We start from the raw sequence: 27,781 nt of genomic DNA, 5'->3' as shown, positions 1-27,781 counted from the left end.
TTAGAGGCTAATTACAATGTTATTATCATTTTTAATGGCAGCATAATGTTCCATTATGTATGGATGTGAGAGCTGGACCATAAAAAAGGCTGAGTGCTGAAGAATTGATGCTTTTGAATTATGGTGCTGGAGAAGACTCTTGAGAGTCCCTTGGACTGCAAGGAGATCAAATCAGTCAATCCCGAAGGAAATGAACCCTAAATATTCATTGGAGGGACTGATACTGAAGCTGAAGGTCCAACACTTTGGCCACTTGATTCAAAGAGCCGACTCACTGGAGAAGACCCTGATGCTGGGAAGATTGAAGGTAAAAGGAGAATAGTCTGGCAGAGGATGAGACGGTTAAATAGCATCACAAACTCAATGGACATGAATCTGAGCAAACTCTGGGAGATAGTGAGGGACAGGGAAGTCTGGTGTGCTACTGTCTTTGGGGTTGCAGAGTTGTACACAACTGAGCGACTGAACAATGTTCCATAATGTTCCATTATTTGCTATAATTTACCTAGCCAATGGCTTATTAGTCTACATTTCAATTGTTTCTAATTTTTCACTGTCATGAAGGATGATGAGATGAACATCTTGTACATACTTCTGATATACATCAGTTCAGTTCAGTCGCTCAGTCGTGTCTGACTGTGACCGAATGGACTGCAGCACACCAGGCCTCCCTGTCCATCACCAACTCCTAGAGCTTGCTCAAACTCATGTCCATTGAGTCGGTGATGCCATCCAACCATCTCATCCTCTGTTGTCCCCTTCTCCTCCCACCTTCAATCTTTCCCAGCATCAGGGTCTTTTCCAGTGAGTTCTTTGTATCAGGTGGCCAAAGTATTGGAGTTTCAACTTCAGCATCAGTCCTTCCAGTGAATATTCTGGATTGAATTCCTTTAGAATGGACTGGTTGGGTCTCCTTGAGATACGTATCTCTAGTTATTTTGCCACAAGAGAAATTCTAGAAATCAAATTCTTATGTTCAGAGTTCTTGGGTTTCATCTCTCCCACTTCAAGGTCCACAGTGAAGATGTGGGCCAATTGGTGGCTATTATGCTTAAAGAGACTGCTGACCCCGAGGCAAACAGGGGAAGAAGCAACAAGCCCTCTCCACCAGGGCCACAGCCTTTGGATGGTGGAGATGGGAGAGCAGGTGGAAACATCAAGGGAACTCTAGGTTCTTCATGGCTTCTCAGCCTTCGTTTTTCAGGCTAACCAGCCCCAGCTGGGTATCTTATCTCTGCAGAAAGAGGAAGACACTTCCTCTGAGCCCAAGGATAATGGGAAGGGGTTGTAGGTGGGGGATGGAGCCGAAGTTGCTAATGCATTTGTGCCAGCATCTTTGGTTTCTCCAATATCCAGCCAGACTATTAGCAGTTCCCCAAGGAATGCCTTGCTCCTCACGTCATCCCCCATTTCCTATAAATGGGAAGTGGCTAGGGAGTAGGTTGTGTGTGTGTGGTATGGGGGAGGGGGAGCAGAAAGGGGAAAAGGGGAAAGGACACGGTGGTTTTTCCACAGCTGACTTAGTGGGGCTCTGAAACCCAGAGAAACTGTTCCTAATCCAGAACGACCCAGCATCGTGGGGAGGGTGTGGATGTTAGGACTTTTGTTTAGGCTTGGAAGTCACTGGCCAGGACTGCCTCTGCCTCGTTTCTGGGGCTCAGAGACTGTGTATGTGAGTGTGTGTGTACAGTATTAGAAGTAGTAATTGGACTGAGTGATTGCCTCAGTTCATCTGAAAATGGTACCCATGTCTTGCATCATCACGAGGAATGGATGAGTTTATGCATAAAATGCATTTGGAAGGGCGACTGGCACAGTCAGTAAAAGTTAACTATGATTATATGAGGCTACACCAGCAGCAAAAGGGGAGGGAGCATCTTGCCAGCGGAGGGTCCTCCAGTCCCCTGTGCTGGGTGGGGCCTAGACAGTCTGTCCACCTGGCTTGGTAAAGAAGGGTCACCGGCAGCGCAGAGGGGTGAGCCAGCACTCATCCAGGTGGCCAGACCCCTGGCAGGGGCCAGGATCTCACAGGACACTGTCAGCTCACTCTCCTGAGCCCTCCTCCCCCTTCCTCCTGTCCTGGGCACAAGGCATGCAGGCTGTCCTAGTCAGCTGGGAGGGTGGGCTCCTGCTCGCTCTTGCACCCCCCCCCTCAGTGCTCCTCCCCCAAGCCTGGAAAATACCACCATCCACGCTCTCCTGGCTCAGTAATTTTCCAACTGACCTGGAATTCCTCCTGACTGCTGCCCTCTTTTCTGGGGCAAGAGGGACAGCAGCTCAGGGACCCAGGACTCCACCCAATCCTCTCTGCTGGCCACAAATGGGTGTGCCAAAGGCTTTGGAAAGCGATTGCGGCCCCAGAGGGTCACCTGCTGGGAGGCTGGGGGAGGGGTAAGTAAGTGTACCCAGAGAGGCAACTTATTCCGTGATCCAGAAAATAGAGTAGGTTCTCGTTTTTTCTCCCTCTCCTCTCCTGTGCCCACTCTCCTCATCACCATCAGCAGGGCTCCACTGTTCCTCTCTCCCTTCGGGATTTCCCATTCTTCTCTGCCTTCAATCGGAAGTTCCCTTAGAGACCCTCTGGCCAACTCCTTCTTACCGAGCCTCAGAATATGGAAGGGACTTGCTCCCACATCTTGCCTGGTTGATGTTAGGGCCAGCTTGGAGCCCTGTGCCCTCCCTGGTGCTGGGTCCACGGCTACAGTCAACTAGGTCCTCCCCTTCAAAAGCATCTTCCCCCTGATTTTACAGTATTCAAATCAACAATGCACATAATTGGAGTGCTCTCCACTCCACGGAGGAAGAAAGATACAATCGGGCCCCCCAACCCCAAGAGTAGCCTGGGCCCCCAGTTCTCTCCCACCTGCACAGTTCAGTCTTGTGAAAGGCATCCTGGAAACAGGCATCTTCTGGGACCTTGCTCAACAGCTGATAAAGGAAACATTTTACTGTCAGCGTATCCTATCCCCCCCGTCCCTTTCCCGATACACACCCTTAAGCAGAAAGAAAAAAATCTGAAATCTTTTTTAACTTCAGGAAGAGGGACTGAGTGAGCCATCAGGAAGCTCTTTCTGCTTCCGAGAACAGCAAACAGTAGGAAGAGTAACTCGGGGAGAATGCGACATCTCTTGCAAGGGCTGGTCCTGGGTGGGTGGGGTGCGGCTCGGCCCGGGGGACCAGGGGCTGGCCGGCATAGCTCGCGCGGGTAATGGCTGCAGACCGGCCGCGGGGAGCGGAGGCGCCCCGAGAAGCCGGGCAGGTACTACCTAAATGTTTTGCTGGCGAGGGCGAGGGCGAGGGGGCGGCGCACTGCCCTAGGTAATGATAGTCTGCGAGCCACGCGGGGGCTGCCCGTCGCGGTCGCGGCTACCAAGCCAGCTCGGGGACCTCCCGCTGTCCTCCCCCGGGTCCCGGCCCCACCCCGCCCCTCCCCGCAGCCCCCCACCTTCGGCCCGCCTCGCCCCGCCCCCTCCGGGCCGCCCCAGCGCGCATGCTCTCTCCCCCCGCCCAGGAACCTGGAGATTTAAAAGCCGCCGGCTGGCGCGCCGGGGGCTGCGGGGGGGGACGAGCCCGCGCGCGGCGGCCGCGGGGGACGGGCGCCCGCCTCGGCCAGGTAGGGGCGCGCCCGCCGCGCTCCGCGGGAAGGGTCCCGGCGCGGGGAGGGGCGCGGCGCGGCCGGGCTCGGCGGCGGCGCGTGTGCTGCGCCCTCGGGGAGGGGGCGGCGCGGTGGCCGTCCCGCGCCCGCGCGCTGGCCCCGCGAGTCCCGGGGGGTGTGCCGGGCTGCGGGCTCCCGGGGCGCGCCCCTCGCCCTGCCGCGGGCGGGCTGCGGGGCCCCCCGCGGAGCCGCGCTTTTTCTCTCGCGGAGGCGGGCCGGGCTGGAGGCGCCGGGTCCCCCGCGTCCCCGACCGACCGGGCGGCGGGGCGGGCGGAGAGCGGCCCCTCCCCGGAGCCCCGGGTCTGGCCGACTGCGGGCTCAGCGGCCGCTCGCTCCGGTGGCCTTCTCCCGCGTCAGAGTTTTCTTTGGAAAGTTGCGTTTATTTTCTTCCCTTGTCTCGGCTTCACCGGAAAGGGGCAGGGTGAGTCACCGGGGCGCGCGCAGCCCTGGACCTGGGAGCCGAGGAAGGGGCCGACGGCCGGAACGCCGCGGGGTCCCCGGGCGCGGGCGGCTTGCCTGGGGGCGGTGGGGGGTTATGAGGGAGGGAAAGGGGGCTGGGCCCTTTCGCACGTTGGTCCCGGGGCTTGGTTCCGGGCCGAGAGCAGGGCTGCAGCGTGCGCGCCGTCCTGAGCCTCGGTTATCCGTCAAAAGAGCAGGAAAAAGAAAGGGCGTCCCTATTTCGCCTCCCGGGCTCAGAGGTGCTGAAAATCCTGAGATCAGCCAACAGGTGTGCTGAGGTGGTCCCCGGGCACCCGCCACAGCGTCGCAGGGCTCCGGGCCAGGCCTCCCGGGGAAGGCCCCAGGGAACTGCCGGGTCCGTGGGTGAGGACCAGCCCTGCCCCTGTCCGCTCTGGTCCCCGGCGCTGCATCACTGTGCGTTGACCTTGCCCTTGACCCCTGAATCGGTGTCTGCCTTCCTGACCGGCACTCCTGACCTGCTCCGCTTCCCGCCCTCCCCCGCCCCGAGGGCCGCACCTCCCTATCTTTCTCCCCAGGGGTCAGACTCGAGGGTGCGGACGCGTTTGGCCCGGTGGGTACCTGGTGCAGGCTTGTTCTTCAGCTGTAACACAGACCCCATCCCGGCGAAGCTGCCGTCTGCAGCTGGCCGCAGTCCGTGGACCAGGGCCTAGAGTGCCCCTTGCTGGGCTCCCGAAAGCGTTGTTCGGGGACTTGGTGAAGCCCTGGGGGGCTTCTGACTGCCTTTCTGGGCGCACTTCGGAGAGGGGCAGCCTTGGTGTTGGACGCCCCTGCGCCGAGGCCCGGCCGCGGGCGGGAGTATGGGGGTGGGGAGGGCAGCGCCAGGAAGTGTAGGCTGCTGATTGCCCCAGCCTTTCCTATAGAGCAACTTCTTCCAGTGTGAGATTGCAAAGTTATTTGAGATCACAGCCAACAAATGCGGTTCTCATCCTTCCATTCCTCCCTTATCTCCTCTCCCCAGGCTTGTCCGAAACCAGGACTCTGTTCTAAAAGTGCTCAGAAAAATGGAACTTGAGTCCACAGGATGAATCTGAAGGTAAAAATACAGCTGTGAGTACAGCTGTGGACGCTGAGGCCCCAATTTAGTGCAGGAATGTTGGGGGTGGGAGTTTTCCTGTCTGCTCATGGAGTGTGCCCCTCCTGCTCTGCAGTGTCCTACAGGAGGATGAGGAACTGCAGATCCTCTGGGGCCACTGAGATACCGCCCGGGCGCCGGGTGCTGGAGGGATGGCGTGAATACCCCTCTCTCAGCCTGGGCAGGGCTCTGGAGAGAAAAGGGAGAGAGGCCGACTCCTCTTGAGGACTCTGAAAGGCAGATTAAGCTTTCTTCAGGACTCTTGGAGCCTGAAACACAGTATCACAGATAACAAGCCCGACTGTCAGGTGTTTAAATCCTGGCTGCTCCACAGGCTACAGGATGAAGGGCAAGTTACGTAACATCTTTTAAGTCTCAGTATCCCTGGCTACAAAATGGGGATGACAGTAATAATGAAAATTCCTACTCTGTAGCTTTGTTATTTATTAAACAATAATGGAGCAAATATAAATATAGGTACACATCAGTTCAGTTCAGTCGCTCAGTCGTGTCCGACTCTTTGTGACCCCGTGAACCACAGCACGCCAGGCCTCCCTGTCCATCACCAACTCCTATATCTTTAATGTAGAAAGCACTCCAGCTTTATTAAACCATGCATACAGAGCACTGGACTGTGTGCCTGATAGGTAACAAGTGCCAGTTACAGCTAACTGGTGTTAACTGTATCCACTGTATGTACACATGTGCCGTAGCAGACAACAGCACCCCCCCCCGCCCCCCCGGGCCTCTGTTCTTGGGTTCTGCTGTAGACTTTGTTTTGTTGGGATCAAGGCCTTCTGGACTCTGGGGAGTCTGTATGACTAGTTAAGAGCCTGGCTTTGAATTCCGTTTCCTTTTATTTACTTACTTAGCTGCACCGGGTCTTGGGTGCGGCATGCGGGATCTTTAGCTCTGGCATGTGGACTCTAGTTCCCTGACCAGGGACCGAACCTGGGCCTCCTGCACTGGGAGTGCAGAGCCTTAGCCGCTGGACCACGAGGGAAGTCCCACAAATTAATTTTGCACAAATTACTTCACCTTTCTGTGCCTCAGCTTCCTCCTCTGTAAGATACCTGCCTCGCAGTATTGTGAGAATTAAACAAGCTGATGATCTCAAGCTCTGAGCACCGGCGCTGCAAGTCGCTGTTTGGTAGCGATGGAGGCAGTCCTTGTGGTTCATGCTCAGGAACCGAAGTTTCTTAGCCAGGGAGTTATACCGTATACAACTGTATGTAAGCTGTAAATGAGGCACTTGCAGTTGAGCCTGCCCGGTGCAAACAACTCAGCAGGACTTAACGTCCTGGTCTCTTCCCTGTCAGTACTGTGCATGGCTTGTTTTTCGATCAGTCCAGAAACCCCTGCCCTGCCTGTTTCCTCAAGTTGGAAGAAAGTGCCATGAAATGATGAAGGTCCAGTGCCTGAAAGGTTAAATGCCTTCTATGCAGAGAAGACTTTTTTTGTTCTGGTTTTTAGAGAAACTGTGTGAGAGGAGGGAATGTTCTGAAGTTGCTGTTCTGCTCTGTCCTCCCGCCCCAGCCCTTGGAACCCTTTGCTTTCTGGAGTCAGGAAGAAAAACCCAGCCTGGCTTTCTGTGTGTTAACAGTCCGGGGCCCTGTTTGCTGGATAGCAAGGGTGGAGGCTGGACCAGTTGGTACCAGGCCCAGTGTCTTGAACGCTGATGCCACTTGACTCCCAGCAGCAGAGCTGGAGCGTGGAGCTTTGTCCAGTGTATTAAGTGTCCCCGCCTGGGGGCAGGGGCTGGTGACAGAGCCATCACGGGATGGTCCTGATGGCTGACCGGAACTTCCTGTGTAGGCCCTTTTTGTGATACATGGTCGTGTTTCCTCCCTCCCGGGAAGAAGTCCACATTTTGCCACAGACCCTGAACGACTTGTGGGCCTTCTTGCTTCCGATGTTGGAGACAAGCCTACCTCACCTGTTGGCCTTGGTTTCTGTGTCTGTAATAAATGGAGATGATTGTATCCACCTTACAAGGTTACGGTAAGAATTAAATGAGATCACCATATTTAGCAAGGAGGCTGCACAGACCAGGTGCTTGGTGCGTTTGTTCTTTTCGCCTTGTTTGTTGATTCTGGAGGTCATTCTCTAAGAAGCTGGGATGAGCCAGCTGGAATGGAGTTTGGAGACCAGCCTCTGGTCTCATAGCCTGTGGCCCCTCAGTCATCAGATTCAGGCCAGATGAATGTCTAGGCAGAGAGGATGCCCCCAGCAGCAGTCAGCCGGAGACAGCCCCCCTTCCCCAGTGCTTTCCCTTATGCCCCCGCCTCTCTCGTCCCAGGGATACTTGAGTTAGCAAATTCTGTTCAAGCTGGGAGTGCCTGACCCATCCCTGGGAGTGTGGCAATCTAGATTGCTGCTCCTGGCTCCTGTGGCTTAGAGCCGAACACCGTCAGCGTACCTGGACACTCCGGTCGGATCCCATCAGACAGGAATCCTGAATCAGCCTCACCTTTAAGGCCGCTGGTTGAGCACCTCCCTTGGCAGGGCCTGAGCAGGGACGATGCTCCTTGGTTTCTAGGAGCTGAAGGGCTGGGGGAGTGGGAGACAGGGAAGGACTACAAGCCAGAGACCAGGAGGACCATACCCATCACCCAGTGTCCAGTGAGTGTCATCAGGGTTTGGGAGAAAGGGGTCCTTGGCAGCTCGAGGTTCAGGTAGCCCTGGGGGACATGGGGACTTCTGCTGGATAAGATTTAGGTGAAAGGGAGGGGAGGGCCAGGGGAGGTAACTTGAACATAATGGCTCCTTTTAAATAAAAACAGGCCCAGTGCTTATGAATATCCCACGTCCCATGATTTGGAGTCTGGTATTCTTCCCACCACACCTGACTGGGAAGGGGCTAAAAGGAGAGGCGGGTACATACAACAATCCCAGGCTCCCGCGGCAGTGTTTTGTGGATATTGCCTTTTGTGCATGGTTCCTGCCTGCTGACTTTCACGGCTCAGCCGCTTCCAGGAACCCTGGAGAGCACGGAGGGTGCACGCCTGCACCACCTCATGGTGCTTTGCCTGCATCTTGCCCCTTCTGAAGGGTGGCGTGGGTTGTTTCCCAATCCCCAGCCCCTTCACAGTGGGGCTTGCACACAGAGGGGCTCAGTGGTGGTGGGTGGGCAGGTTTTAGTCTCACTGACATTTCTCTGGGGGAGGTGAGGTTGTAATCCATGAGGCACACTCTCTTCAAAGGTGGGCAAACTCGGGCTCTTTAGCAGCAACAGAAAAAACGCCTCTTTCTTGGAGCTGCTCACACCCTGCTCACTGCTAAGGGGACTGTTTTGAAGAACATATCCCTGGGACTGAGTCCAGCCCAGAGCCCCCTCTGGTAAATGGGGCTGGTCACAGACCCTAGGATCAGTTCCCTTCAGTTCAGTCGCTCAGTTGTGTCCGACTCTTTGCAACCCCATGGACCGCAGCACGCCAGGCCTCCCTGTCCATCACCAACTCCTGGAGTTTACCCAAACTCATTTCCATTGAGTCGGTGATGCCATCCAACCATCTCATCCTCTGTCGTCCCCTTCTCCTCCTGCCCTCAGTCTTTCCCAGCATCAGGGTCTCTACAAATGAGTCAGCTCTTTGCATCAGGGGGCCAAAGTATTGGAGTTTCAGCTTCAGCATCAGGGCTGAAAGGGCCTCAGAGACCATTGAATTTGAGATCCAGGGGTGGGACCAGCACCGTGGTCTAACTCCCAGGCCCAGGGCTCTCTGCTCCTTAGTAGGTCTGCCCAGACCTCCGTGCCCTGGTCTCTTTCCTGTATCTGTCACCTCCTGAGGGAGGTCAAGCTCAGGGTGGGGGTAGGGGGACAAGGATGTGTATGGCTGGGGAGAGCCACCTGGTCTGGCTGGCTGGCAAAGTGCAAGTTTGCTGGGAGAGAGGCTGGTCAGGTTTCACTTTGCAGGGCTGTAGAGAGCAGGGGGAGGGGACTCCCTGGCGGCCTGAATGCCCACTCCCCCTTCTCCTGTGCTCCTCTCCCCCACCCCGGGCCAAGGGGTTCTTTGTGTACCACTACCCCCGCCTTGTAGGGAAGTGTTCATTGTGGCCCAAGTAGAGAAAGAATTTAGCTACTCTGCCAGGAACAGAGTCCAGCTCTGGGAGGGAGTAGGGGAGAGGTCAGTTCTGCCCCCAGATGGGTTGGTTACTCGGATCAGTTTCAGGTGACCGCTGACCCTTGGCGCTCTATGTACTTGAGCGATATGTAGGCAGGTAAAGGATGGGGTAAGTGTAGCTGGGGAACCCTTTTCCACCCGGTTCCCCTTGGCTCTCGGTGGTGGAGGGCTAGGACTCCCCCGCCAGTGCCATGCGGCATTGTCGGTGGGCGCCTGTCCATGGTGAGCACCCCACCTGGGGCCAGGGGGCAGGTGTGAGATCATATAGCTGTACAGTGGTAAAGAACTTCAGACAGCATCTAGACCAGCACTCATTTTACGGTGTGGAAACAGTCCCAGGGAGGTATTTCAGGATACGCAGCTATAAAAGTTGCTGAAACTGAACTACGCTGTCCAGGCTCCTAGTTCAGAGCACTTTCTAGAATTCAGGAACGGTTTGAACTTTGCATTCAGCTGTTTTTACCTGTGCAGCCTGGGCGTGTATTTCTCTGAAACTCCCCTTTCATCCTTGTGAAATAGAATGTTAAATACTTCGTGGGATTGTGCAAATGGTATGAACTGGAGAAGATACACCAGGTACATGCAGACAACCTCCTGGACAGTTAGCAAGTGTCGGCCACTGTGATTATTTTCCGTGGCTGGGAGCCACACTGTCCCCTACCTGGAAATGTTTACCCCAGCCTCCATTTCCCTTCACAGCCTCCAGCACCAGGCGTGTCTGCCCAGTGACCTCTCCTCACCTGCTGGGGCCAGCACCTGGGGAGGTGTTTACATTCCCGGCATTCTTCTAGCCTTTGGGGGCCCCTGCAGGAGCCACGTGGGTGAGGGGGGTGGAAGCCGAGAGGAGACGCAGAGCCGGTCCCCTTGCGACCTCTGCTGCTCCGGTTGGGAATGAGAGACCCCCTCCCACGTTTCTCCACGAGGAGGCCCAGTGCTGCAGGAGCTTGCAGGTCCTTGCTCTCACACACAAGGCTTTGGCGGTGGTGGTCTTCATCTAAGTTTCCTCACCTGTCAAATGGGTGCACTCACTGTAACCGTCTCATCAAGCCAGTTGGAAGACTCATGCTTGGAAGGGCCCCTGGCATGTAGTAGACTTCAGTGTTAGCTGCTGTTGGTCATTGTAGGTGAGGAAACAGGGGCTTAGGGAGGGCAGTGAACAAGGTCCCATAGTTACAGTGAGATGTGGAGTTGCCAGGCAAACGCAGGTCTGGCTGATTGTCAAACCTTGGCCACCCTGGAGAACCCACTGAGTTTGGGAATGTCTGGGTTCAGAGAGCTGCCAGTTGACTGACTGTCTCCGTGAGGAGGGCGCTGGGTCAAGGTGGTCCCGAGGGACCTTGGGTCGCCCGCTGTCTGCAGGAGGGGCGTCTGATCTGGAGGCCCGGTGCCTGGTGTTAGGTGTGTGTCCGTTTTGACCGCCCCATGGGGCTGCCAGGTGATGCTGGGAGGTGTGCTAGGCCTAGGCGGGCCCAGGTGAGGGTCGGCCGCCCGCCCACCGCCGCCCCGTGGCTGCATTGGCCGGTGGAGGTGGGTGGGCTTTGGGCCCCGGGTCCCTTCTCCTCCCCTCCCCCGGCCTCCCCGTTGCTTGTGTGTCTCAGAGCCGGGTCTGGGGCTCTCAGACAGGCAACAAAAGCGGCTTCCCTCTGTGGCGCTGCCACCTGTTGGGTTTTCACACGTCGGGAGGGAGTGGGGGGAGGGAGCCGCTGCCCTTTTCCCAGTGTCTGCGGCCGCCCCCACCCGCCACCCCCCACCCCCCACCCCAGCCCGGGGACTGGGGGTCTCTGCCGCCCAGCGTGGCGGGGCTCAGGGGCTGGGCGGGGCGGGGGCGCAGCAGCTGGAAGGGGCCCGAGCGGGCAGGGGCCGGGGCGGCAGCCGAGGGGGAGTTTGACGGATTACTCTGTGGCCGAGAGGTCTCTCCCTAATCCCCCTTTGTGTCCCGGCTCGCAGCCCCGCGCTCGCTCTGACAAGCTGCTAAGCAGAAGGCTTCCCGTCCCAGTGAAGAAAAGGCGGCGCAGCAGGGCGGACGCTAAATCCCCGGCCCTGGGCCCGGGGGCGGCCGGGGCTGGGCTGCGGGCGGTGGGGGAGGGCCTTCTCTCTGCCGCGGCTGCAGCCCCGGGCCTCCCGCTCTGCGGCTGTGTTCCGAGTAGAGCTCCCGCACGTCCTGGGGAGCCTGGGGGCCGTGGGCCTTGGCTTCTTATGCAGATCGCTCTTGCCGGTGGTCGGGTGGGGGTTGGGGAGCAGACCCTTGCTTCTTTGGAAGCACACTTGAGCCTGGAGAATGCAGGCTGAACGTGTGCTGGAAGACGTGGAAGCTGCGTGAGCCTCGTCCCGCGTCCCCTTCTCCCTCGCTGCCCAGACAGGAGGAATTCCCACAGCCCAGCGGCCCAGGCAGAGAGATGTGTCATGGTGCAGAGCGCACCACCTCTCAAGCGTGTTCATCTCCCATCTCCTGTCTGGCCAGCACAGGCTTTCTGGGGTGTCCTAAGGCTCCTGTGGAGAGCTCATTTTGGGGGTGCAGGGGGCTAGGTGTTACGAGGTAGGACCAAGGGCACTGGCCCCTTGGGACCGAGGCAAGGGGCTGGGTGACCCCCCCCCCAAGAGGTTTTGGTGAGCTTCCAGAGCTGTTCCCTGTCCCTAGAGGATCTGAGAGGGCAACGTGGGGTGCGGCCCAGGGGTCCAGTCTGGTGTGGAGGAAACCGGGGTACCCTGTCCTGTGTGGTCTCGGGGCCTCTACCTGTGGGATCCTCTGCACCTGCAGCCCCGGCCTGGGCTGGGGGGTGTTAGGGAGCCTGGCGAGGGGTGACCCCACCCTTTTCTGCCGCTGAGTCTAACCCTAACCCTGCCTCCTCCCCGTTTCCTTCTCTGTGGGGAGGGGCTCCCTGGCCTCGTGAGAAGGCTCACACAGACCGCGCGGCGCGGGGCTCCAGGGTCAGGCCTGGGCTGGGGCCCTTTGATGCCTGGGCTGGTGTAGGGGCGCCAGCCCGCATAAAGAGGCCACAGAGCTGCCACCCGAGTGGCAGCTGCCCCACTCCCTCGGCCTCTGTCGCCCGGAGGGGCCGCCTGCTACCCCAGCCCCACCTCGCCAGAGGGGTGGCAGGAGCCCCTTTGAACAGCCTCAAAGGCCTCTTTATGTGTCCCTGGACACTCCCTTCCTGGAGGGGCCTTTCCCTGGCCTCCTCCAGCCCTCTGAGTTTTGGAGAGACAGTTCAGGCCAAGTTTCGCTCCTGTTGCTCAGTTGCACTTCCCATACTCCCTGCTGAGGCCTAACCTGAGAGGGTCGAGGGAGACAGGGGTGGGCCCTCCAGCCTGGGAGCTTCTGTCATCTGCTCAGCACCCCTGGCTGAGCCCTTAGGAGCCGCTCTCTGGGGGTTGGGCTGGAGTCTCCTTGGGGTGTCTGGGCGTGGGGGCAGCACTTAGGTCCTACCTGTCCCTTCCACCTCCCACCCCCGGTTGCTGTCAGAGTTATTCTTTAGATAAATGTTTCCCAGGCTTCTTCTCTGCTAGAGTGGGTGCCGGAAAGCTGCACTGGCGCCTATAGCCCGCTCTGGGGGTGTTGTACCCGGAGTTTTTGGGTATCTGGAGCTGGGCAGGTAAAATGCAGATTCACCCTCCGTTTAAAGGGCTTGAGCTCTGCTCCCCCAGACGGGAGGGAAGATGGCTGGGGCAGAGCTCCCTAAAGCTTTCCAGAAGTCTTGGGGTTCCTTCAGCTTCCTTGCTGTCCCGTCATCCAGGATCTGCAAAGAGGAGGGGAAATAGTTGGACCTCGAGAGGGACTTGTCCTCCTAGCGGTCTTCCGTTCCTGTCCACAGGGTCAGCCCCTTTCCCTCGTCTTCCTGCCCCCTCCCCACCAGGTGAGCCCCTCTGGCTGGGCCTCCGTGTGCCGAGGGCTCCAGGAGCCCTGGGGAGGAGGACCTGAGTCAGAAGCGTCTCTGAGGCTGGAAGGTGGAGGCGTGGAGTGGACCCTGCTGCCCTGCCTGTGTCCCTGAGGACACAGGGGGCTCTGAGAAGCAGAGGCACTCAGCAGGCGTCGTCACTTTCAAGCTTTAGGGAGAGGTGTTCCCTGGGATGCAGATGGGAGCGGGAGGCAGGAAGAGGGTAACAGGCCGCTTCCTGGTCCCCTGCCTGTCCCAGCCTGGGCCCTAGGCTCCTCTGTGTCTAGAAGGCCCCGGGAGGACCACCGGCAACTAGAGTTGGTGCTGTGGGAGTCCTCTAGCTTCCTCCTCCTGAAGGCTGGGGTGGGGGTGAAATGGGAGGCTGGGGCACTGGGGAACAGTAAGGAAAAGAAAGGAGGGCTTTGGAAGGGAGGGTGTTCTCGGGCTTGGGCGTCTCTCGGGCAGTTCCGGGCTGGGGAGAGTCTGGGGTGGCAGGAGTGCCCAAGAGAGGGAGGCCAGGCTCAGCACCCTGAGCACAGGAGCAGCAGGGCTGGGCCCGCCCACCTCCTCCCCAGGAGTCCCTCAGCTGGCCCAGGCCCTGGTCCTGGGTACAGCGCCTCTGGAGGGTGGAGAGAGGAGCCGGGCATGGGAAGGATTTAGTCCTCCTCAGTCCTGGCTGTGAGAAGCTGGACCAAAGGAGGGAGGGAGGCAGGGGTGGTGCCTGATGGTTGCTGGAGAGCTGCAATTTATTCTAAACAACTGGGGCAAACCAGGGTTTGGGAATGGGTGCCGGATGTGGGTGAGGCTGGGTCTGATAAAGTCTGTTTACTCAGGGAGGACCTGGTCCCTTAAAGCCCAGGGCAGGGGAGTCTCCAGGGTGGGGAATGGAGGGGCTGGAAGCCTTTAGACCCAGAACCCTTCCCTCCAGGTCAGACAGCCCTGCCCCCTGGTCTCCATGGCTCCTTGCTTTCCTCCTGGGGTTGCCACGGTAGTGCAGGGACTAGGGAGAACTCGAGCGGAACCCACAACCCCCAGCTAAGGGTGTTGTCTGGTCCCCCAACCCACTTTTGCGACCACGTGGGTCAATGTTTTACATTTCTCCCATGCCACCCCCGTAGCAGTCCGTGTCTCTTTTTAAAGTGGATGGTCTGGGTCTGATTGGCTCTTGGAGGAGGAGGCTGCTGATTGTCCAGCCTTGTGTGAAGTCCCTTTCTTCCTGGGCTACAAGTTGCGCAAGCCCAGCAGGCAGTTCCAGGATGGACACTTCTTAGCCAGGATTGACCGCGTCTGATTTCTTTGTGGTGCAGCGCAGACAGCAGCTGCAGCTTGCTTTGTAACGCACAGGCCCTGTGGGGCTTCGTGATGTTAGATAAGGAAGCAGAAGCACCAAGTTATGAGACGCTGAGATCGGAAGAGGGCACGGATGAGGGCTGAGGGTGCTCCGGGAATGCTCTCGGGTGGGGACGGGGGCTGGAGCCAGGCTCTCGGCCGGGAACCGTGCACTGCAGTAGTGCTTTTCAGCAGCGTTTGTGGCGCTGAGTCAGTGAGACTGGAGAAGGCACTCCAGGCTCCAGCCACGAGTGGCCTGAGGCTCTCTGTCCCCCGTCTACCACCACGGGATGATGACAGGTTAGGGGGCCAGGGCTCCCCTCTCTGCCTTCTCTGTGCAGCTGACTCGGCTTTCCCTCGTCTGTGGTCGCTTGTAAACAGAATGGACTGCAGGGGGTGCTGTGGTCAGGAAGCAAGACCTAGAGGCCCACTGCCCGAGGGGCTGGGGACCAGCCTGGGTGCTTCCCTGCTGGGATCTCAGAGCAGAAGGCCCAGTGGGAAGGGCTGCAGGGATTTCTGGGCCAAGAGGGGAGCCGCCCCAGGGTCACTGGCGTCATCACAGTGGCTGCCAGGTGGTGAGGCTGGGACGTGGGAGCAGCCCCCCTGTCCCCTGATAGTCGGGCAGCTCACATGGGAGTGCTTCTTCCCCGTGGCCACCGAGCATGGAGAGAAACTGAAGAGGGGTTTTCAGGCCGAGGTTCTTCCAGTGCTTTTCAAATGGTTTCAATGACAGGCTCACACCCAACCCGAGAAACCACAGCCTTTTCTCTTCCCCTTGTCCTCCTCCTTGGGGTGGTAGTTTGGTGCAGCTTGGCTTGTGGCCAGGCAATGTGAAATAGGAAGTGTGACTCTTAACAAAGGGGAATTGAACAGCCCTGCTTTGGGAAGTGGAGAGAGAAAAACAAACCGGGCCTCGCAGAGGGTCTCCAGGGGCACCTTGATGACAGTGCCTGGGGAACTGGGAATCCAGCTGGTTTCACTATTTTTCCCCCTCCCTTCAATACTAGGAAACAAGGGAAGTTGCAAAGATATTTCAAAACAGAATTACTAACATCTAGTAGTCCCTGGAGTGTACTGAGGTTTAAAAATCATATTTACCTTATTAATTAGGTCAACCTTAGGCTAATATGAACATGCACTTCCTGCCTGCACAGTAGGGGGTGGCTGCTGGGTGGCAGGGCCACGCCATCAGCCCGGGAGTGAGCCAGATTCAGAGCTCAGAGCGAATCCTAGAGCTTGGGTTCCCGGAACTTAATGCTCTGTGTCTGGCTGTCCCTGCCCTTTTAGGATCTGAGTGTTGGCATCTGCCCCTGCCGAGGCCCCCGCGATGACAGGCAGTTAGCATGGCTGAGAAACCAGACCTGTGCAGAGGGCCCGCAGGAGTGGGCTTCTGGCTGAGTCCTCGGCAGTCGGTGGCAGCCAGGAGGAGAGCCCTTGGTGTCCCCAGCAAGGCGGAGACAGAGCTCTGGAGCGCGTGAGCGGGCCGGAGCCCCACCTGCCCGGTCCAGCATGGTCCAGAGGCTGTGGGCAAGCCGCCTGCTGCGGCATCGGAAGGCCCAGCTCCTGCTGGTCAACCTGCTGACCTTCGGCCTGGAGGTGTGCCTGGCAGCGGGGATCACCTACGTGCCACCCCTGCTGCTGGAAGTGGGGGTGGAGGAGAAGTTCATGACTATGGTGCTGGGTGAGTCACCGCGTCCTCAGCCCCTCCTGCTCCAGAGACAGGCCTCCCGGGGAAGGAAGACACCAGTGTCTCTACCCAGCAGGTGCCTGCTGCCCCTGAGCCAGGGGGTCAGCGCTGCTGAGCAGAGGGCTGACCCCGCACCAAGGGGCTCTGAGAGAAAGAGGAGGACAGGGCTGTTCCCTGGTTACCTCTGTGTCCCAGGCCCCTACACACATACGGCCCCCCGAGACGCGGAGAAACTGCCCTTTGCAATTCAAACCTGTGGCCTCATCCAACTCCTGCAGTAACGCTTTGAGGTTACCCATTTCACAGAGAAGACAGTGGAGGCTAATGAGAGGTTAGGAGACTTAGCCCGGCTGTACTGCTAACTTAGCTACGGATAAATTGGGTTGGGGTTCCCCCCAACAACCAGCAAGGGCTCTTTCTGGCCCTCAGGGCAGGGGCTGGGCTCCTGACTGGAGACGAATTCTGCAAAAGCCACAGAAGGCAAATGGGCACCATCGTTTGGCAAACGGTCACTTCCTTCACTCCCAGGAAGAGGGGTCTGTTGGGATGGCAGGGTCGGGGTCAGCCTGCCTGTTGAAACCCTGCCTGCCGCCCTCCCTGGCTTCGTGCCTGTGCAACTTATCACTGACCGGCTGCTTCATGCCTCAGTTTCCTCGTCATAGCATGGGGTGTTAGTGATCCCAGCTGTGAGGAGGGTGTCGGAGTCCAGTGAAGTGGTCAGCACAGCACCAGTGTGGCGCGGGCCCTGCGTGCGGTGTCACCACGTCCCTCCTCCTCGAGGAGGTCGGTCCCCGGCCCCCGCCCCTTCCAAGCCCTGGCCTTTTGCTCACACTCCTCGCGCTTCTTGCAGGCATCGGTCCGGTGCTGGGTCTGGTCTCGGTCCCGCTGCTTGGCTCAGCCAGTGACCACTGGCGCGGGCGCTACGGCCGCCGGAGGCCCTTCATCTGGGCCCTGTCCCTGGGCGTTCTGCTGAGCCTCTTCCTCATCCCGAGGGCCAGCCGGCTGGCGGGGCTGCTGTGCCCGGACACCAGGCCGCTGGAGCTGGCGCTGCTGATCCTGGGCGTGGGGCTGCTGGCCTTCTGCGGCCAGCTGTGCTTCACGCCCCTGGAGGCCCTGCTCTCCGACCTCTTCCGGGACCCGGACCACTGTCGCCAGGCCTTCTCCGTCTACGCCTTCATGATCGGCCTCGGGGGCTGCCTGGGCTACCTCCTGCCTGCCATCGACTGGGACGCCAGCGCCCTGGCGCCCTACCTGGGCACCCAGGAGGAGTGCCTCTTTGGGCTGCTCGCTCTCATCTTCCTCACCTGCGTGGCGGCCACGGCGTTTGTGGCCGAGGAGGCGGCCCTGGGCCCGGCTGAGCCTGCAGAAGGGCTCTCCGCCCCCTCGGTGCCGCCCTGCTGCCCGGGCCGCGCCCGCCTGGCCCTGCGGAGCCTGGGCGCCCTCTGTCCTCGGCTGCGCCGGCTCTGCTGCCGCATGCCCCGCGCCCTGCGCCGGCTCTTCGTGGCAGAGCTGTGCAGCTGGATGGCGTTCATGACGTTCACGTTATTTTACACAGACTTCGTGGGCGAGGGGCTGTACCAGGGCGTGCCCGGGGCTGAGCCAGGCACGGAGGCCCGCAGACACTATGACGAAGGTAAGGCCTTGGCTGTCCTGGGGGGCTGCTGTGGGAGCTGCCTTTCGATGGATGTTCGGGTGTGGGGAGACGCCCACAGCCTGGGCATCTGGGCCCCGATTTCCCCACCTGGAAAACAGGCCAGCGTGCAGGCTGCCTGTGCAATTGGTCAGGGAGAAGAGCGCCAGGTTGGCTGCAACCTCAGCCGAGCCTCGGGCTGTTTGTAAAATTTTGATCAGTCATTGCCCCAACCTGGCGGAAGGAGAGGCTGAGCTTATTTCAGGTCTGGAGGCCGGGCCAAGGTCTGCCTGGCCCCACGTTCTGTGTGCCCTCTGCTCCGCCGCTGCTGTGGCCAGCCCCTTCCAGCTCAGGCGTCCCAAACTCTTCCTTTGGAGCCTCCGGCGGGGCTGTCTTGGCCCCCTCCTGGAAGCTGAGCGCTCTGAGCCCTCAGAACGGCTTCCTCGGCCGTTGGCCAGTGGCTGTGATCACTCTCCCTAACCTAGGCTCCTGCTGCTTGGGGTGGGTGTGGGTTACTGGGCGCAGGTCTGGCAATGACGGGTCTTGGGCAGCAGGGACCGGTGCTCCTGGTTCCGCTTGCCCTGCGCCCTGTGCTGAGCCCTCTCCCAGCCCCATCTCATGGCCTCTCCCCCTCCACCCCCAGGGGTCTGGATGGGCTCAGGGATCGGTGCTCCTGGTTCCGAGTGCCCTGCGCCCTGTGCTGAGCCCTCTCCCAGCCCCGTCTCCCGGCCTCTCCCCCTCCACCCCCAGGGGTCTGGTTGGGCTCAGGGACCGGTGCTCCTGGTTCCGCTTGCCCTGCGCCCTGTGCTGAGCCCTCTCCCGGCCCCGTCTCACGGCCTCTCCCCCTCCACCCCCAGGGGTCCGGATGGGCAGCCTGGGGCTGTTCCTGCAGTGTGCCATCTCCCTGCTCTTCTCCCTGGTCATGGACCGGCTGGTGCAGCGGTTTGGCACCCGGGCAGTCTACTTGGCCAGCGTGGTGGCCTTCCCCGTGGCGGCCGGTGCCACGTGCCTGTCCCGCAGTGTGGCGGTGGTGACCGCCTCTGCTGCCCTCACCGGCGTCACCTTCTCTGCCCTGCAGATCCTGCCCTACACGCTCGCCTCCCTCTACCACCGCGAGAAGCAGGTACTCAGCGGAGCTAGGGCAGGGAGGGCTGGCCGAGCAGTCCAGAGCCAGGGTCTGGCCAGAGAAGCTGGAGGAGGAGTTCTTTGACGGGAGAGGAAGCCTGTTGTGGTCCCAGGGCCAGAGACCTGGGCTGCGGAAGGAGGGTGTAGATTAGATTCTGGGAACGACTTCCTGATGTCAGGATTATAAAGCCCTTAAAGAGGATGATTGCAGGAAATGTGGAAGCCTCTGGAAATCCTGAAGAGGCAGGCTAGCGAAGTCCTCAGTCTGGGTTGCGGTGTTCTGTGCAGAAGCAGGGGGCTAGATCAGATGACCTCTGGGGCACCTAGCTTCCGCAGCTTGTGAGTGGGAAAGGCCTGGCGTGGGCCTTGTCCAGGGAGGGACGTGGTTACTGACCTTGCTCTGGTCTCAGACCGGGGAAGGCTCCCGTCTCTGCCCTCCCCCTTTTCAGTTTATCTTCCTTTTCCTGCCTCCCTCCTTTGCCCCCTGCCCCCGCCCCCGCTGCGGATCTCGGAGCCCAGAGCCCCTGCCCTGCTTGCCTGGGCACTGTGTAAGTCCTGGGGCTCCTCCCTGCTTAGCCCCGCTCTAAGCAGCCCCTCAAGGGGCCTCCTCCTGTGGGAACCTTCTGAGCCCGGTTGTGTGGTCACCTCTGTGGCCTCCGCTAGACTCACTGAGCTGCAGCCCCGTTCCAGAGTTCTGTCCAGGGGTGTCCCAAGGAAAACGAGGCTCAGCCTGCCTTCATGGGGCTTCCAGACTGCAGGGGAGACATGCTCTGCCCCTGGCAGAACACGGGTGAGGAGACACCTGGCTGGCGGGCGTGTTAACCCAATCGGGCAGCTGCAGGGGTGGGCTTGGGGTGGGGGAACCTGACCCCCGCGGCCCCTGTGGGCGCCCTGATGACCTTTATCAGCCTCCAGTCTCTCCTGCGCTGACTGGGGGCTCAGGCTGGCATCCAGGGGCCAGCCTTGGGCACGGCCAGGGAATGTGCTGGGGTTGGTCTTCCCCTCGACTGGGAAGCATGTCTGTCCCCAGGGCAGGGCGGCCGGCCGGGGCAGGGTCCCAGGCACAGTTGGCCCCCGTGCTGCCTTGCCTGCCTCCTCCGCTTCCTGGCAGCACACGAGCCTTGGCTGGAGCTCCACCGGCGGGCTCCCGGCTCTGATGCAGCCGACCCTGAGAACGCGGTGTTCCAGGCACGCATGGGCCCCGGAACGGCGGTCAGACGGGCCTTATCCTCAGATGGGAAGCTCTGGGGCGCCCCAGGCAGGGCAGGGTCAGGCCGTGCTTGTCCCTGGCAGATGGTAGGACAGACAGGACGGCTCCCACAGGAGCGCAGCTGGGACGGGAGTCGAGGGTTTCCAGTGGCCGGTGGCAGGGACCTGGAGGAGGAGGCTGGGAAGAGGGGGCGGCCCGGCGCAGCGGGGTCCTCACCTGTGCTCCTCCGCCCCGCCGTGTCTCTCTGCCCTCCAGTCTTCCTTCTGTCTTTCCTTTTTACCCTGGGGCTCCGTCCTCCTCCTAACTGGCAGTGCCGACTGCATCTGTCACACTGACTTGAGGAGAGGCTGGAGGAGACCTCGACATGTGGTTCCAGGGGTCCTCTTCTGGGCCCCCGACCCCCATTCCCGAGGAGACTCCTCTCCGGAGACGCAGACCACGCAGGGTCTGCCCAGTTCTCTGCCCTGCTCCCGATTTTCATTGCAACCCTTTGCTGGCTTCCTCTCGGCCCTGAGATGAAGGCCAGGGCCAGTTCTCACAGCTGGGGGACCCCGTGTCTGGGTGCTGACCTGTCCTGGTGTGTCCCCCTCTCCTCCCCCAGGTTTTCCTGCCCAAGTACCGAGGAGACGACGGAGGCGGTGCCAGCGAGGACGTCGTGATGACCAGCTTCTTGCCGAGCCCCAAGGCCGCATCCCCCTCCCCCCACGGACACGGGGGCCCTGGCGGCCTGCTGGCAGCCCCGCCCGCTCTCTGCGGGGCCTCTCCCTGTGACGGCTCGGTGCGCACCGCGGTGGCTGAGCCGCCCGAGGCCAAGGCGGTCCCGGGCCGTGGCATCTGCCTAGACCTGGCCATTCTGGACAGCGCCTTCCTGCTGTCTCAGGTGGCCCCGTCTCTGTTTATGGGCTTCATCGTTCAGCTCAGCCAGTCCGTCACTGCCTACATGGTCTCGGCGGCAGGCCTGGGTCTGGTTGCCATTTACTTTGTCACGCAGGTAGTGTTTGACAAGAGTGACTTGGCCAAATACTCTGTGTAGGGTGCTCGCCAGGCACGGAGGGCGGAGGGCCTGCCTCCCTGAGTCCAGCTCTCCCTGCTCAGCCTCCTGGGGCCGGGGCTGGTCTTGCCCTTTCCGCTGCTGCCAAAGTGGTTGGTAGGGCTCTCCACTGCCTCCCGGTGGCAGCAAGGTGCTTCTTCCCTCCCAGCCCTATGCCAGTCGTTCGGGCCGGCTGGCTTGGTTGCTCTTCAGAAGGCTTGTCTGGACTTCTCCAAGGGGAGAAGGGCAGGGCATTTAAGTAGGTCCATGCACTGGAATGCGGGACTCTGCCTGGGGATCGCCCAGGCTCAGGGTGGACAGCTGGGGTCCTGGTCAGGATATACCCAGTGAAGGGATCGGGGTAAATCCCAAATTTGAGTAAATGCAGCTGCCTGTTCTAGCACCAAGGGCCTTTATCCTGCAGGTTCTCCCATTGCCGCTCCTGCACGGGAGTTTCTACGGTGAGACTCTGCAGGATTTGCAAGTACGGAAAGGACTTGGGGGGAGCACGATCCTGAGTGGTAAAGGCAAGCTGCCCCGCCCTCCAGCACCCCCTTTCTGCTATTCCCCCTCCCCTACACTTTATTAGGACTTTGCTTGTTGGCCCCTGTGGTGCCATCACAGGGACCCTGGTCTTTAAATATTTAACTTATTTATTTAAGTAGAAGGGGAATCAAAGTGTCTAGGAGTTGGGTAGGATAAGATCCTCGGCGACTAGGTCCCCTGAGATGGTTGGTTATTGGGATGAGGGTTGCCAGAATCTCCTTCTCCTGGAGGGATTGGTCTGGCCTCCAAACTGCCTAACCTTGAGCTTGCAAACTCCACTCACCCCAACTGATACCCCAGCTCCTGGCACCTGAGGTGGGGAGGGCTAGGGAATGTGAAGGGTGGGGCTCCAGGTCTCAGCAGCCTCCCTAGAACCCCCCACCTCGTGACCCTGCCAGCCCCCAAACTCCCCCCCACTCTAGGACTGGGCCTCCAAGCCCACCTTTCCTCGCCCGCTCCACAGTCCCTTCTTTGGGGCTGTTGTGGGACCAGAAGCACAGAGTGTGGCTCTTTGAGCCTCTATCCGTCTCAGCCCCCAGGGCATATCTGTGCTTAAGAACTCTAGTGCAGAAACTCAGGAGCACCCCCTACCTGGGCTAAGGAGGTCTTATCTCTCTGGGGGTTTAAGTGCCGTTTGTAATAATGTCACGTCTTATTTATTTAGCGGAGTAAATATTTTATGCTGTATGTGAGCAATCAGAGTATAATGTTTATGGTGATGAAATTAAAGCCTTCTTCTATGTTTCACTGGTCTTTGTGTCTTTTCTGAGGGGGAAAGACCAGCCCCTGTCAAGACCGGGTCTGGGCAGCGGCAGGTCCCAGCACCGCCAGCAGGGGGAGCCACAGACCAGCACTCATCTGTCTTTTGCCTGTTGCGTTGTCCTACCCGGGGACTGGGGAGCAGCTCTGGGGGGAAGGGGAGTAAGGCACAGGGAGGGGCGCATTTTCCTTATCACAGGGCTCACAGTGTGGCCAAGAAGAGCCTCAACAAGAGGATGCCCCTAGCAGACTTAATGGTCTTTGAAAGCGTCTTTGCTTTCTGGCATTACCAGCTGTCCCAGCTCACCTTGTGTGTTTCTTGCCGTAGATCTGAAATGAGCTATTTTCTCTAAGGGCATCTGATTGACTTTTGTGGGAAAAGGTTGTTTTCCACAGTGACCATAATATTGGCATTGGGAGTACTTATTATTAGGTTGATCATTGGTATTAGGCCTTTTCTGTGGACCAAACTAGGGGAAAAAAATGTTTCACGTCAATACATGGTGAGTTTCTATCGATACTGCCTATTTAGGTTCAGGATTAGAGATTACACGTGTTTATATATATACATACATATATATTTTACTTCTCTAATTTCTACCATGCTGAAACAGAGCTCAAGGCCTGGCCTAGCATGCATGTGTATGTGTGTGAGGAGCAATAAGAGCCACTGGTCTAATGTCAGCCTTTCCGTGCCGCCAGAAATTAGAAGCTGGCCCAGAGGCATGTTCACTGTTTTTCCTGGTCCAAAGGAAATGAACTTTCTGGCTAGCCCCGCACGAGTCATCTACCTCTGTGGTTAGACTTGTTCCTATGTATTCTTCCGATGCACTTGTAAATAAAATTGTTTTCTCGGGCTTCCCTTGTGGCTCAGTGGTAAAGAATCCGCCTGCCAGTGCAGGAGACACAGGCTTGATCCCTGTGGGAAGGGAAGGAAGATCCCACATCCAAAGAGCAGCTGGGCCCGTGCACCATTAGCCTTCGCTCAAAGAACCGAGGAAGTGCACCTCCTGAAGCCTAGAGCCGAGATAAGGCCCTCTGAAATTAAAACAATCTTTTTTATATAATTTCACTTACTTATTCATTGGCTATGCTGGGTCTTTGTTGCTGCGCAGGCTTTTTCTCTAGCTGCAGTGAGAGGGGGCCGCTCTCCAGGTGTGGTCTGCAGGCCAAAGATTGTTTTCTTAATTTCAGAGGGCCTTACTAGCACAAATTTTCAATACTGGAGACCCGCTAAGCCAGCTCACAGGCTGTGAGGTCTTGTGTTGGTAGCTCTTCAGTTGTTGTTTTTTTTATATTGGATTATAGTTGATTCACAATGGTAATTCCTCAGCTTTAAACTACATTCCTCACAGAAATGCCAGCTCACTAAGAAGTACAGAAAAGGGGGAAAGAAGAAGGAAGAAAGGGGGCTCTGGAAAGAAGGAAACTGCAAGTAACCTCAAAGATACCACAAATAGGATTTACTCAGTCCTTTCCACGTGGGTCTCAGATGAGTCAAGGACACAACCTGGCCAGTGTCCTTTAAGATCATTAATTTAGATGGAAAGGAATAAGAGGTGTGATCAGGTGTGCATAGATGTATCAGGTAGGATGTACATAGAAAATTTAAGAACACGAAGCAAAGACGTTAACAGAGTTTAGAGAAAGGAAACGATTGTTGTGGAGAGAGGAGGGTCAGGCTATCCGCACCTCCCTACCTTCACCCCCCAGCGCCTGCCATCTCCCAGAACAGGATGGAGTGCTGGCTTGTGGTCTGAGCCCAGGAATTGGAGGGGGGCTGCCCCATCCTTTGTTCCTTCATGGGTCTGTCTTTCCGGCCTGGGGTGCTTCTCCCTGCAGGAACGGGAGTGGGAGGGGCGGGGGTAGGGAACACCCCCTCGGTGGGCAGCTTGGGGCTGGGGGTGCTGCTTGTGCAGCCGGGGAAAGAGCTCTTGGTTTCCAGGATCAAATTTGACTACAGCGGCCTGGCAGCTTTGTCACCGTTGGCTGGAGGGTTGTGCAGAGTTGAAACTCACTGCTACCCAACACCGTCACGAGATCTCCACACATGAGGAGGAGCATGGGGTGCCCTGGCAATCCCGCCCCTTGACTTCAGTCTGCCCTTGACTAACGCCTGACCTTTGACAAGTCATTCCACTGTGTGTATGCTGAGGGGTTAGCCAACTGTCTCTGCAGACACAGCTCTGGACTCCCGCCCTTCGTGGCTCCGTGCCACGTTCTGCTCCCCAGGATGCTGTTTAGTACCCTGCAGTGCCCAGTGACCGTTCTCTCCTTCTCGTCACACAGTCTTTGTCTACTGTCCCGTGTGCTGGACATGACGTGCACCCCAGGGCTGTGGCAATGAAGAGACACTCACTGAGCTCAGATGCAGCTGGGAGGGGGCACACCGGGAGGGCCTCCTGCCCCTTAGGGGGCTCTGTCCTGGGGAGGGGATGGCCTCTGGGAAGCGAGGTGAGGGTCCGTCCGTGGAAAGCCGCCTGGACCCCGAGACTCCCTCACAGGCGGCCGTGACTTCTCCCAGTGAGCTGAAGGGAGCGGAGCAGTGGGAGGACCCTGGGATCCTTCGCCAGGGACGGCCCCGAGGCCTGCTGAGAAGAGGGTGACTTGCCCCGGGCACACTGACGCGGGGCTGTTTCTGTGCTACTCAGTGGAAGCGAGGGGTATGGGGGAAGACTCTGCATTATCTTTGCAGCTTGTATTATTCCAATATAAAAAGTTTCTTTCTTTTTAATGTAGAAGACTTTTGATCCCTCTCACCACCTTCTAATAGGCACCCAAAAGATCTGTTAATCAACCATTACTATTCACTGACAGGTGTAAGGCACCATTGTACATGTAACTAAGGGGGTTATGAAGATATATCAAAGGTGGTCTTTGTTCTCTGTGAGTACTGAGGCTTTTCCATGGAAAAATAAAGCTTGTTCAAATGAGGTTATTTCTAATGGTGCAAGGCAGTTTGACACGTGCCAATGATACACAGGAGTACAAGGAGGATGGGGGAGAGACCACTGCCAGGAGGATGCTTTTTAAATAGGGACAGAGATTCAGTTCAGTTCAGTTCAGTCGCTCAGTCGTGTCTGACTCTTTGCCACCCCATGGACTGCAGCACGCCAGGCCTCCCTGTCCATCACCAACTCCTGGAGCCTACTCAAACCCATGTCCATCGCGTCAGTGATGCCACCCAACCAACTCATCCTCTGTCGTCCCCTTCTCCTCCTGCCTTCAATCTTTCCCAGCATCAGGGTCTTTTCCTGACTCAGTTCTTCACATCAGGTGGCCAAAGTACTGGAGTTTCAGCTTCAACATCAGTCCTTCCAATGAAAACCCAGGACTGATCTCCTTTAGGATGGACTGGTTGGATCTCCTTTCAGTCCAAGGGACTCTCAAGAGTCTTATCCAACACCAGAGCTCAAAATCATCAGTTCTTCAGTGCTCAGCCTTCTTCACAGTCCAACTCTCACATCCATACATGACCACTGAAAAAACCATAGCCTTGACTAGATGGACCTTTGTTGGCAGAGTAACGTCTCTGCTCTCTAATATGCTGTCTAGGTTGGTCATAACTTTCCTTCCAAGGAGTAAGCGTCTTTTAACTTCATGGCTGCAGTCACCATCTGCAGTGATTTTGGAGCCCCCCAAAATAAAGTCTGCCACTGTTTCCACTGTTTCCCCATCTATTTGGCATGAAGTGATGGGACCGGATGCCATGATCTTAGTTTTCTGAATGCTGAAATTTAAGCCAACTTTTTCACTCTCCTCTTTCACTTTCATCAAGAGGCTCTTTAGTTCTTCTTTGCTTTCTGTCATAAGGGTGGTCATCTCACATGCTAGTAAAGTAATGCTCAAAATTCCCCAAGCCAGGCTTCAACAATACATGAACCGTGAACTTCCAGATGTTCATGCTGGTTTTAGAAAAGGTAGAGGAACCAGAGATCAAATTTCCAACATCTGTTGGATCATCGAAAAAGCAAGAGAGTTCCAGAAAAACATCTATTTCTGCTTTATTGACTACGCCAAAGCCTTTCACTGTGTGGATCACAACAAACTGTGGAAAATTCTGAAAGAGATGGGAATACCAGACTACCTGACCTGCCTCCTGAGAAATTTGCATGCAGGTCAGGAAGCAACAGTTAGAACTGGACATGGAACAACAGACTGGTTCCAAATAGGAAAAGGACTATGTCAAGGCTGTATATTGTCACCATGTTTATTTAACTTATATGCAGAGTACATCATGAGAAACGCTGGGCTGGAAGAAGCACAAGCTGGAATCAAGATTGCCAGGAGAAATATCAATAACCTCAGATATGCACAGGACAAAGATTATTGCCTTCTAAAAAAGTTCACATGTTTTTGACTTAACGAACACTTTAGAAATACATGAGCACTTCAATCAATTATATACACAGATTCTCAGTCTTCTTGCATTAGTCATAAATATCCTTCACCCTGACTGCCTCACTGCTTACCTCACTGTCCGTCATGGCGTCCCTCTCCTGGACTAATTCATTAACCTTAGCCGTCTCCCCTTCTCCAGTCTAATCTCCACTTACCCTGACTGCTTGGACTGCAAGCAGTTACAGGCAAGTTAGGTCCATGCTTGTCCTGCAGCCTAAGCTAGCTTCCCACGCACCGAGCTGACGGCCCCGTGCAGGGGAGCCTCACCTGCATGTGGCTGCTTCACACGTGGCTCCATCCACCTCTTTATCCCCTTCCTCTCCACCTCCTCGTTCTCCCATCCTCTCAAACACCACTCCAGCCACAGTGGGTTTCTTCCCACTGCTCAGCCAAACTTGGCTCGTCTGAGCCTCAGGACTTCTGGCCTTGCTGCACTCTCTTCATGGAAAATCCTCTGCTTCTCTGCCTACAGCAGTTGCTGTTCTGCCACCTTCGGCTTAAACCTCTCCTCTGGTTCCCTGTAGTTAATTGCTTCCTTTCCTGTCTTCCCATAACACACTGCTAACGTGCTACCCACGTATATTAGACAAAAACGTGGCTTATCCCACAGAATGGGTGGAAATAATGGAGCGACTGACAAGGGATTCATCTTCGAAATATATTAATATAAACAGCCCATGCAGCTCAGCAACAAAAAACAACCCAATCAGAAAATGGCTGGCAGGCCCAAATAGATATTTCTCCAAAGAAGATGTACACTGGCCTCCAAAGAAGGCCAAAAAGTACCTGGAAAGATGCTCAATATTATTAACTATTAGAGAAATGCAAACCAAAACTACAATGAGGTATCACCTCACACTGGTC

At 57.5% G+C, this 27,781-nt stretch overlaps 1 protein-coding gene and 1 long non-coding RNA gene across 7 annotated transcripts; one reads left to right on the top strand and one right to left on the bottom strand.

Moving 5' to 3' along the window:
- LOC121820755 (uncharacterized) lies at window positions 1–4,985 on the bottom strand. Its single transcript, XR_006061435.2, has 3 exons — window positions 4,694–4,985; window positions 2,864–2,928; window positions 1–1,234 (listed from the first exon to the last, which is right to left on the bottom strand). It is a non-coding gene; the product is annotated as an uncharacterized LOC121820755 (long non-coding RNA).
- Window positions 3,241–22,504, top strand: SLC45A3 (solute carrier family 45 member 3). 6 transcript variants are annotated; one of them, XM_027976217.2, is made up of 6 exons: window positions 3,241–3,259; window positions 5,094–5,168; window positions 15,817–16,210; window positions 17,067–17,849; window positions 18,704–18,969; window positions 20,783–22,504. In XM_027976217.2, exons 3-6 carry the CDS (start codon window positions 16,039–16,041, stop codon window positions 21,212–21,214), a joined length of 1,653 nt encoding a protein of 550 aa, XP_027832018.1. In that variant the 5' UTR covers window positions 3,241–3,259; window positions 5,094–5,168; window positions 15,817–16,038; the 3' UTR covers window positions 21,215–22,504. The 6 variants fall into 6 exon arrangements, with proteins under 6 accessions (XP_027832018.1, XP_027832016.1, XP_042112923.1 ...); XM_027976215.2 differs by lacking the exon at window positions 3,241–3,259 and adding an exon at window positions 3,555–3,613; XM_027976216.2 differs by lacking the exon at window positions 3,241–3,259 and adding an exon at window positions 3,946–4,076.
- Window positions 22,505–27,781: the final 5,277 nt, after the last annotated feature.

Source organism: Ovis aries, chromosome 12, assembly GCF_016772045.2.
Source record: "Ovis aries strain OAR_USU_Benz2616 breed Rambouillet chromosome 12, ARS-UI_Ramb_v3.0, whole genome shotgun sequence".
Classification (NCBI taxonomy): domain Eukaryota; kingdom Metazoa; phylum Chordata; class Mammalia; order Artiodactyla; family Bovidae; genus Ovis; species Ovis aries.
The sequence above is the reverse complement of the archived record's forward strand: the minus strand, read 5'-3'. Positions and strand labels throughout refer to the sequence as shown.

Bases quoted from the DNA above. Each gene is read 5' to 3' on its own strand.
- SLC45A3 (XM_027976217.2), top strand. From the start codon at position 16,039: ATGGTCCAGAGGCTGTGGGCAAGCCGCCTGCTGCGGCATCGGAAGGCC. The intron at 16,211-17,066 runs GTGAGTCACCGC...CGCTTCTTGCAG, and splicing joins GTTCATGACTATGGTGCTGG to GCATCGGTCCGGTGCTGGGT. The intron at 18,970-20,782 runs GTACTCAGCGGA...CTCCTCCCCCAG, and splicing joins TCTACCACCGCGAGAAGCAG to GTTTTCCTGCCCAAGTACCG.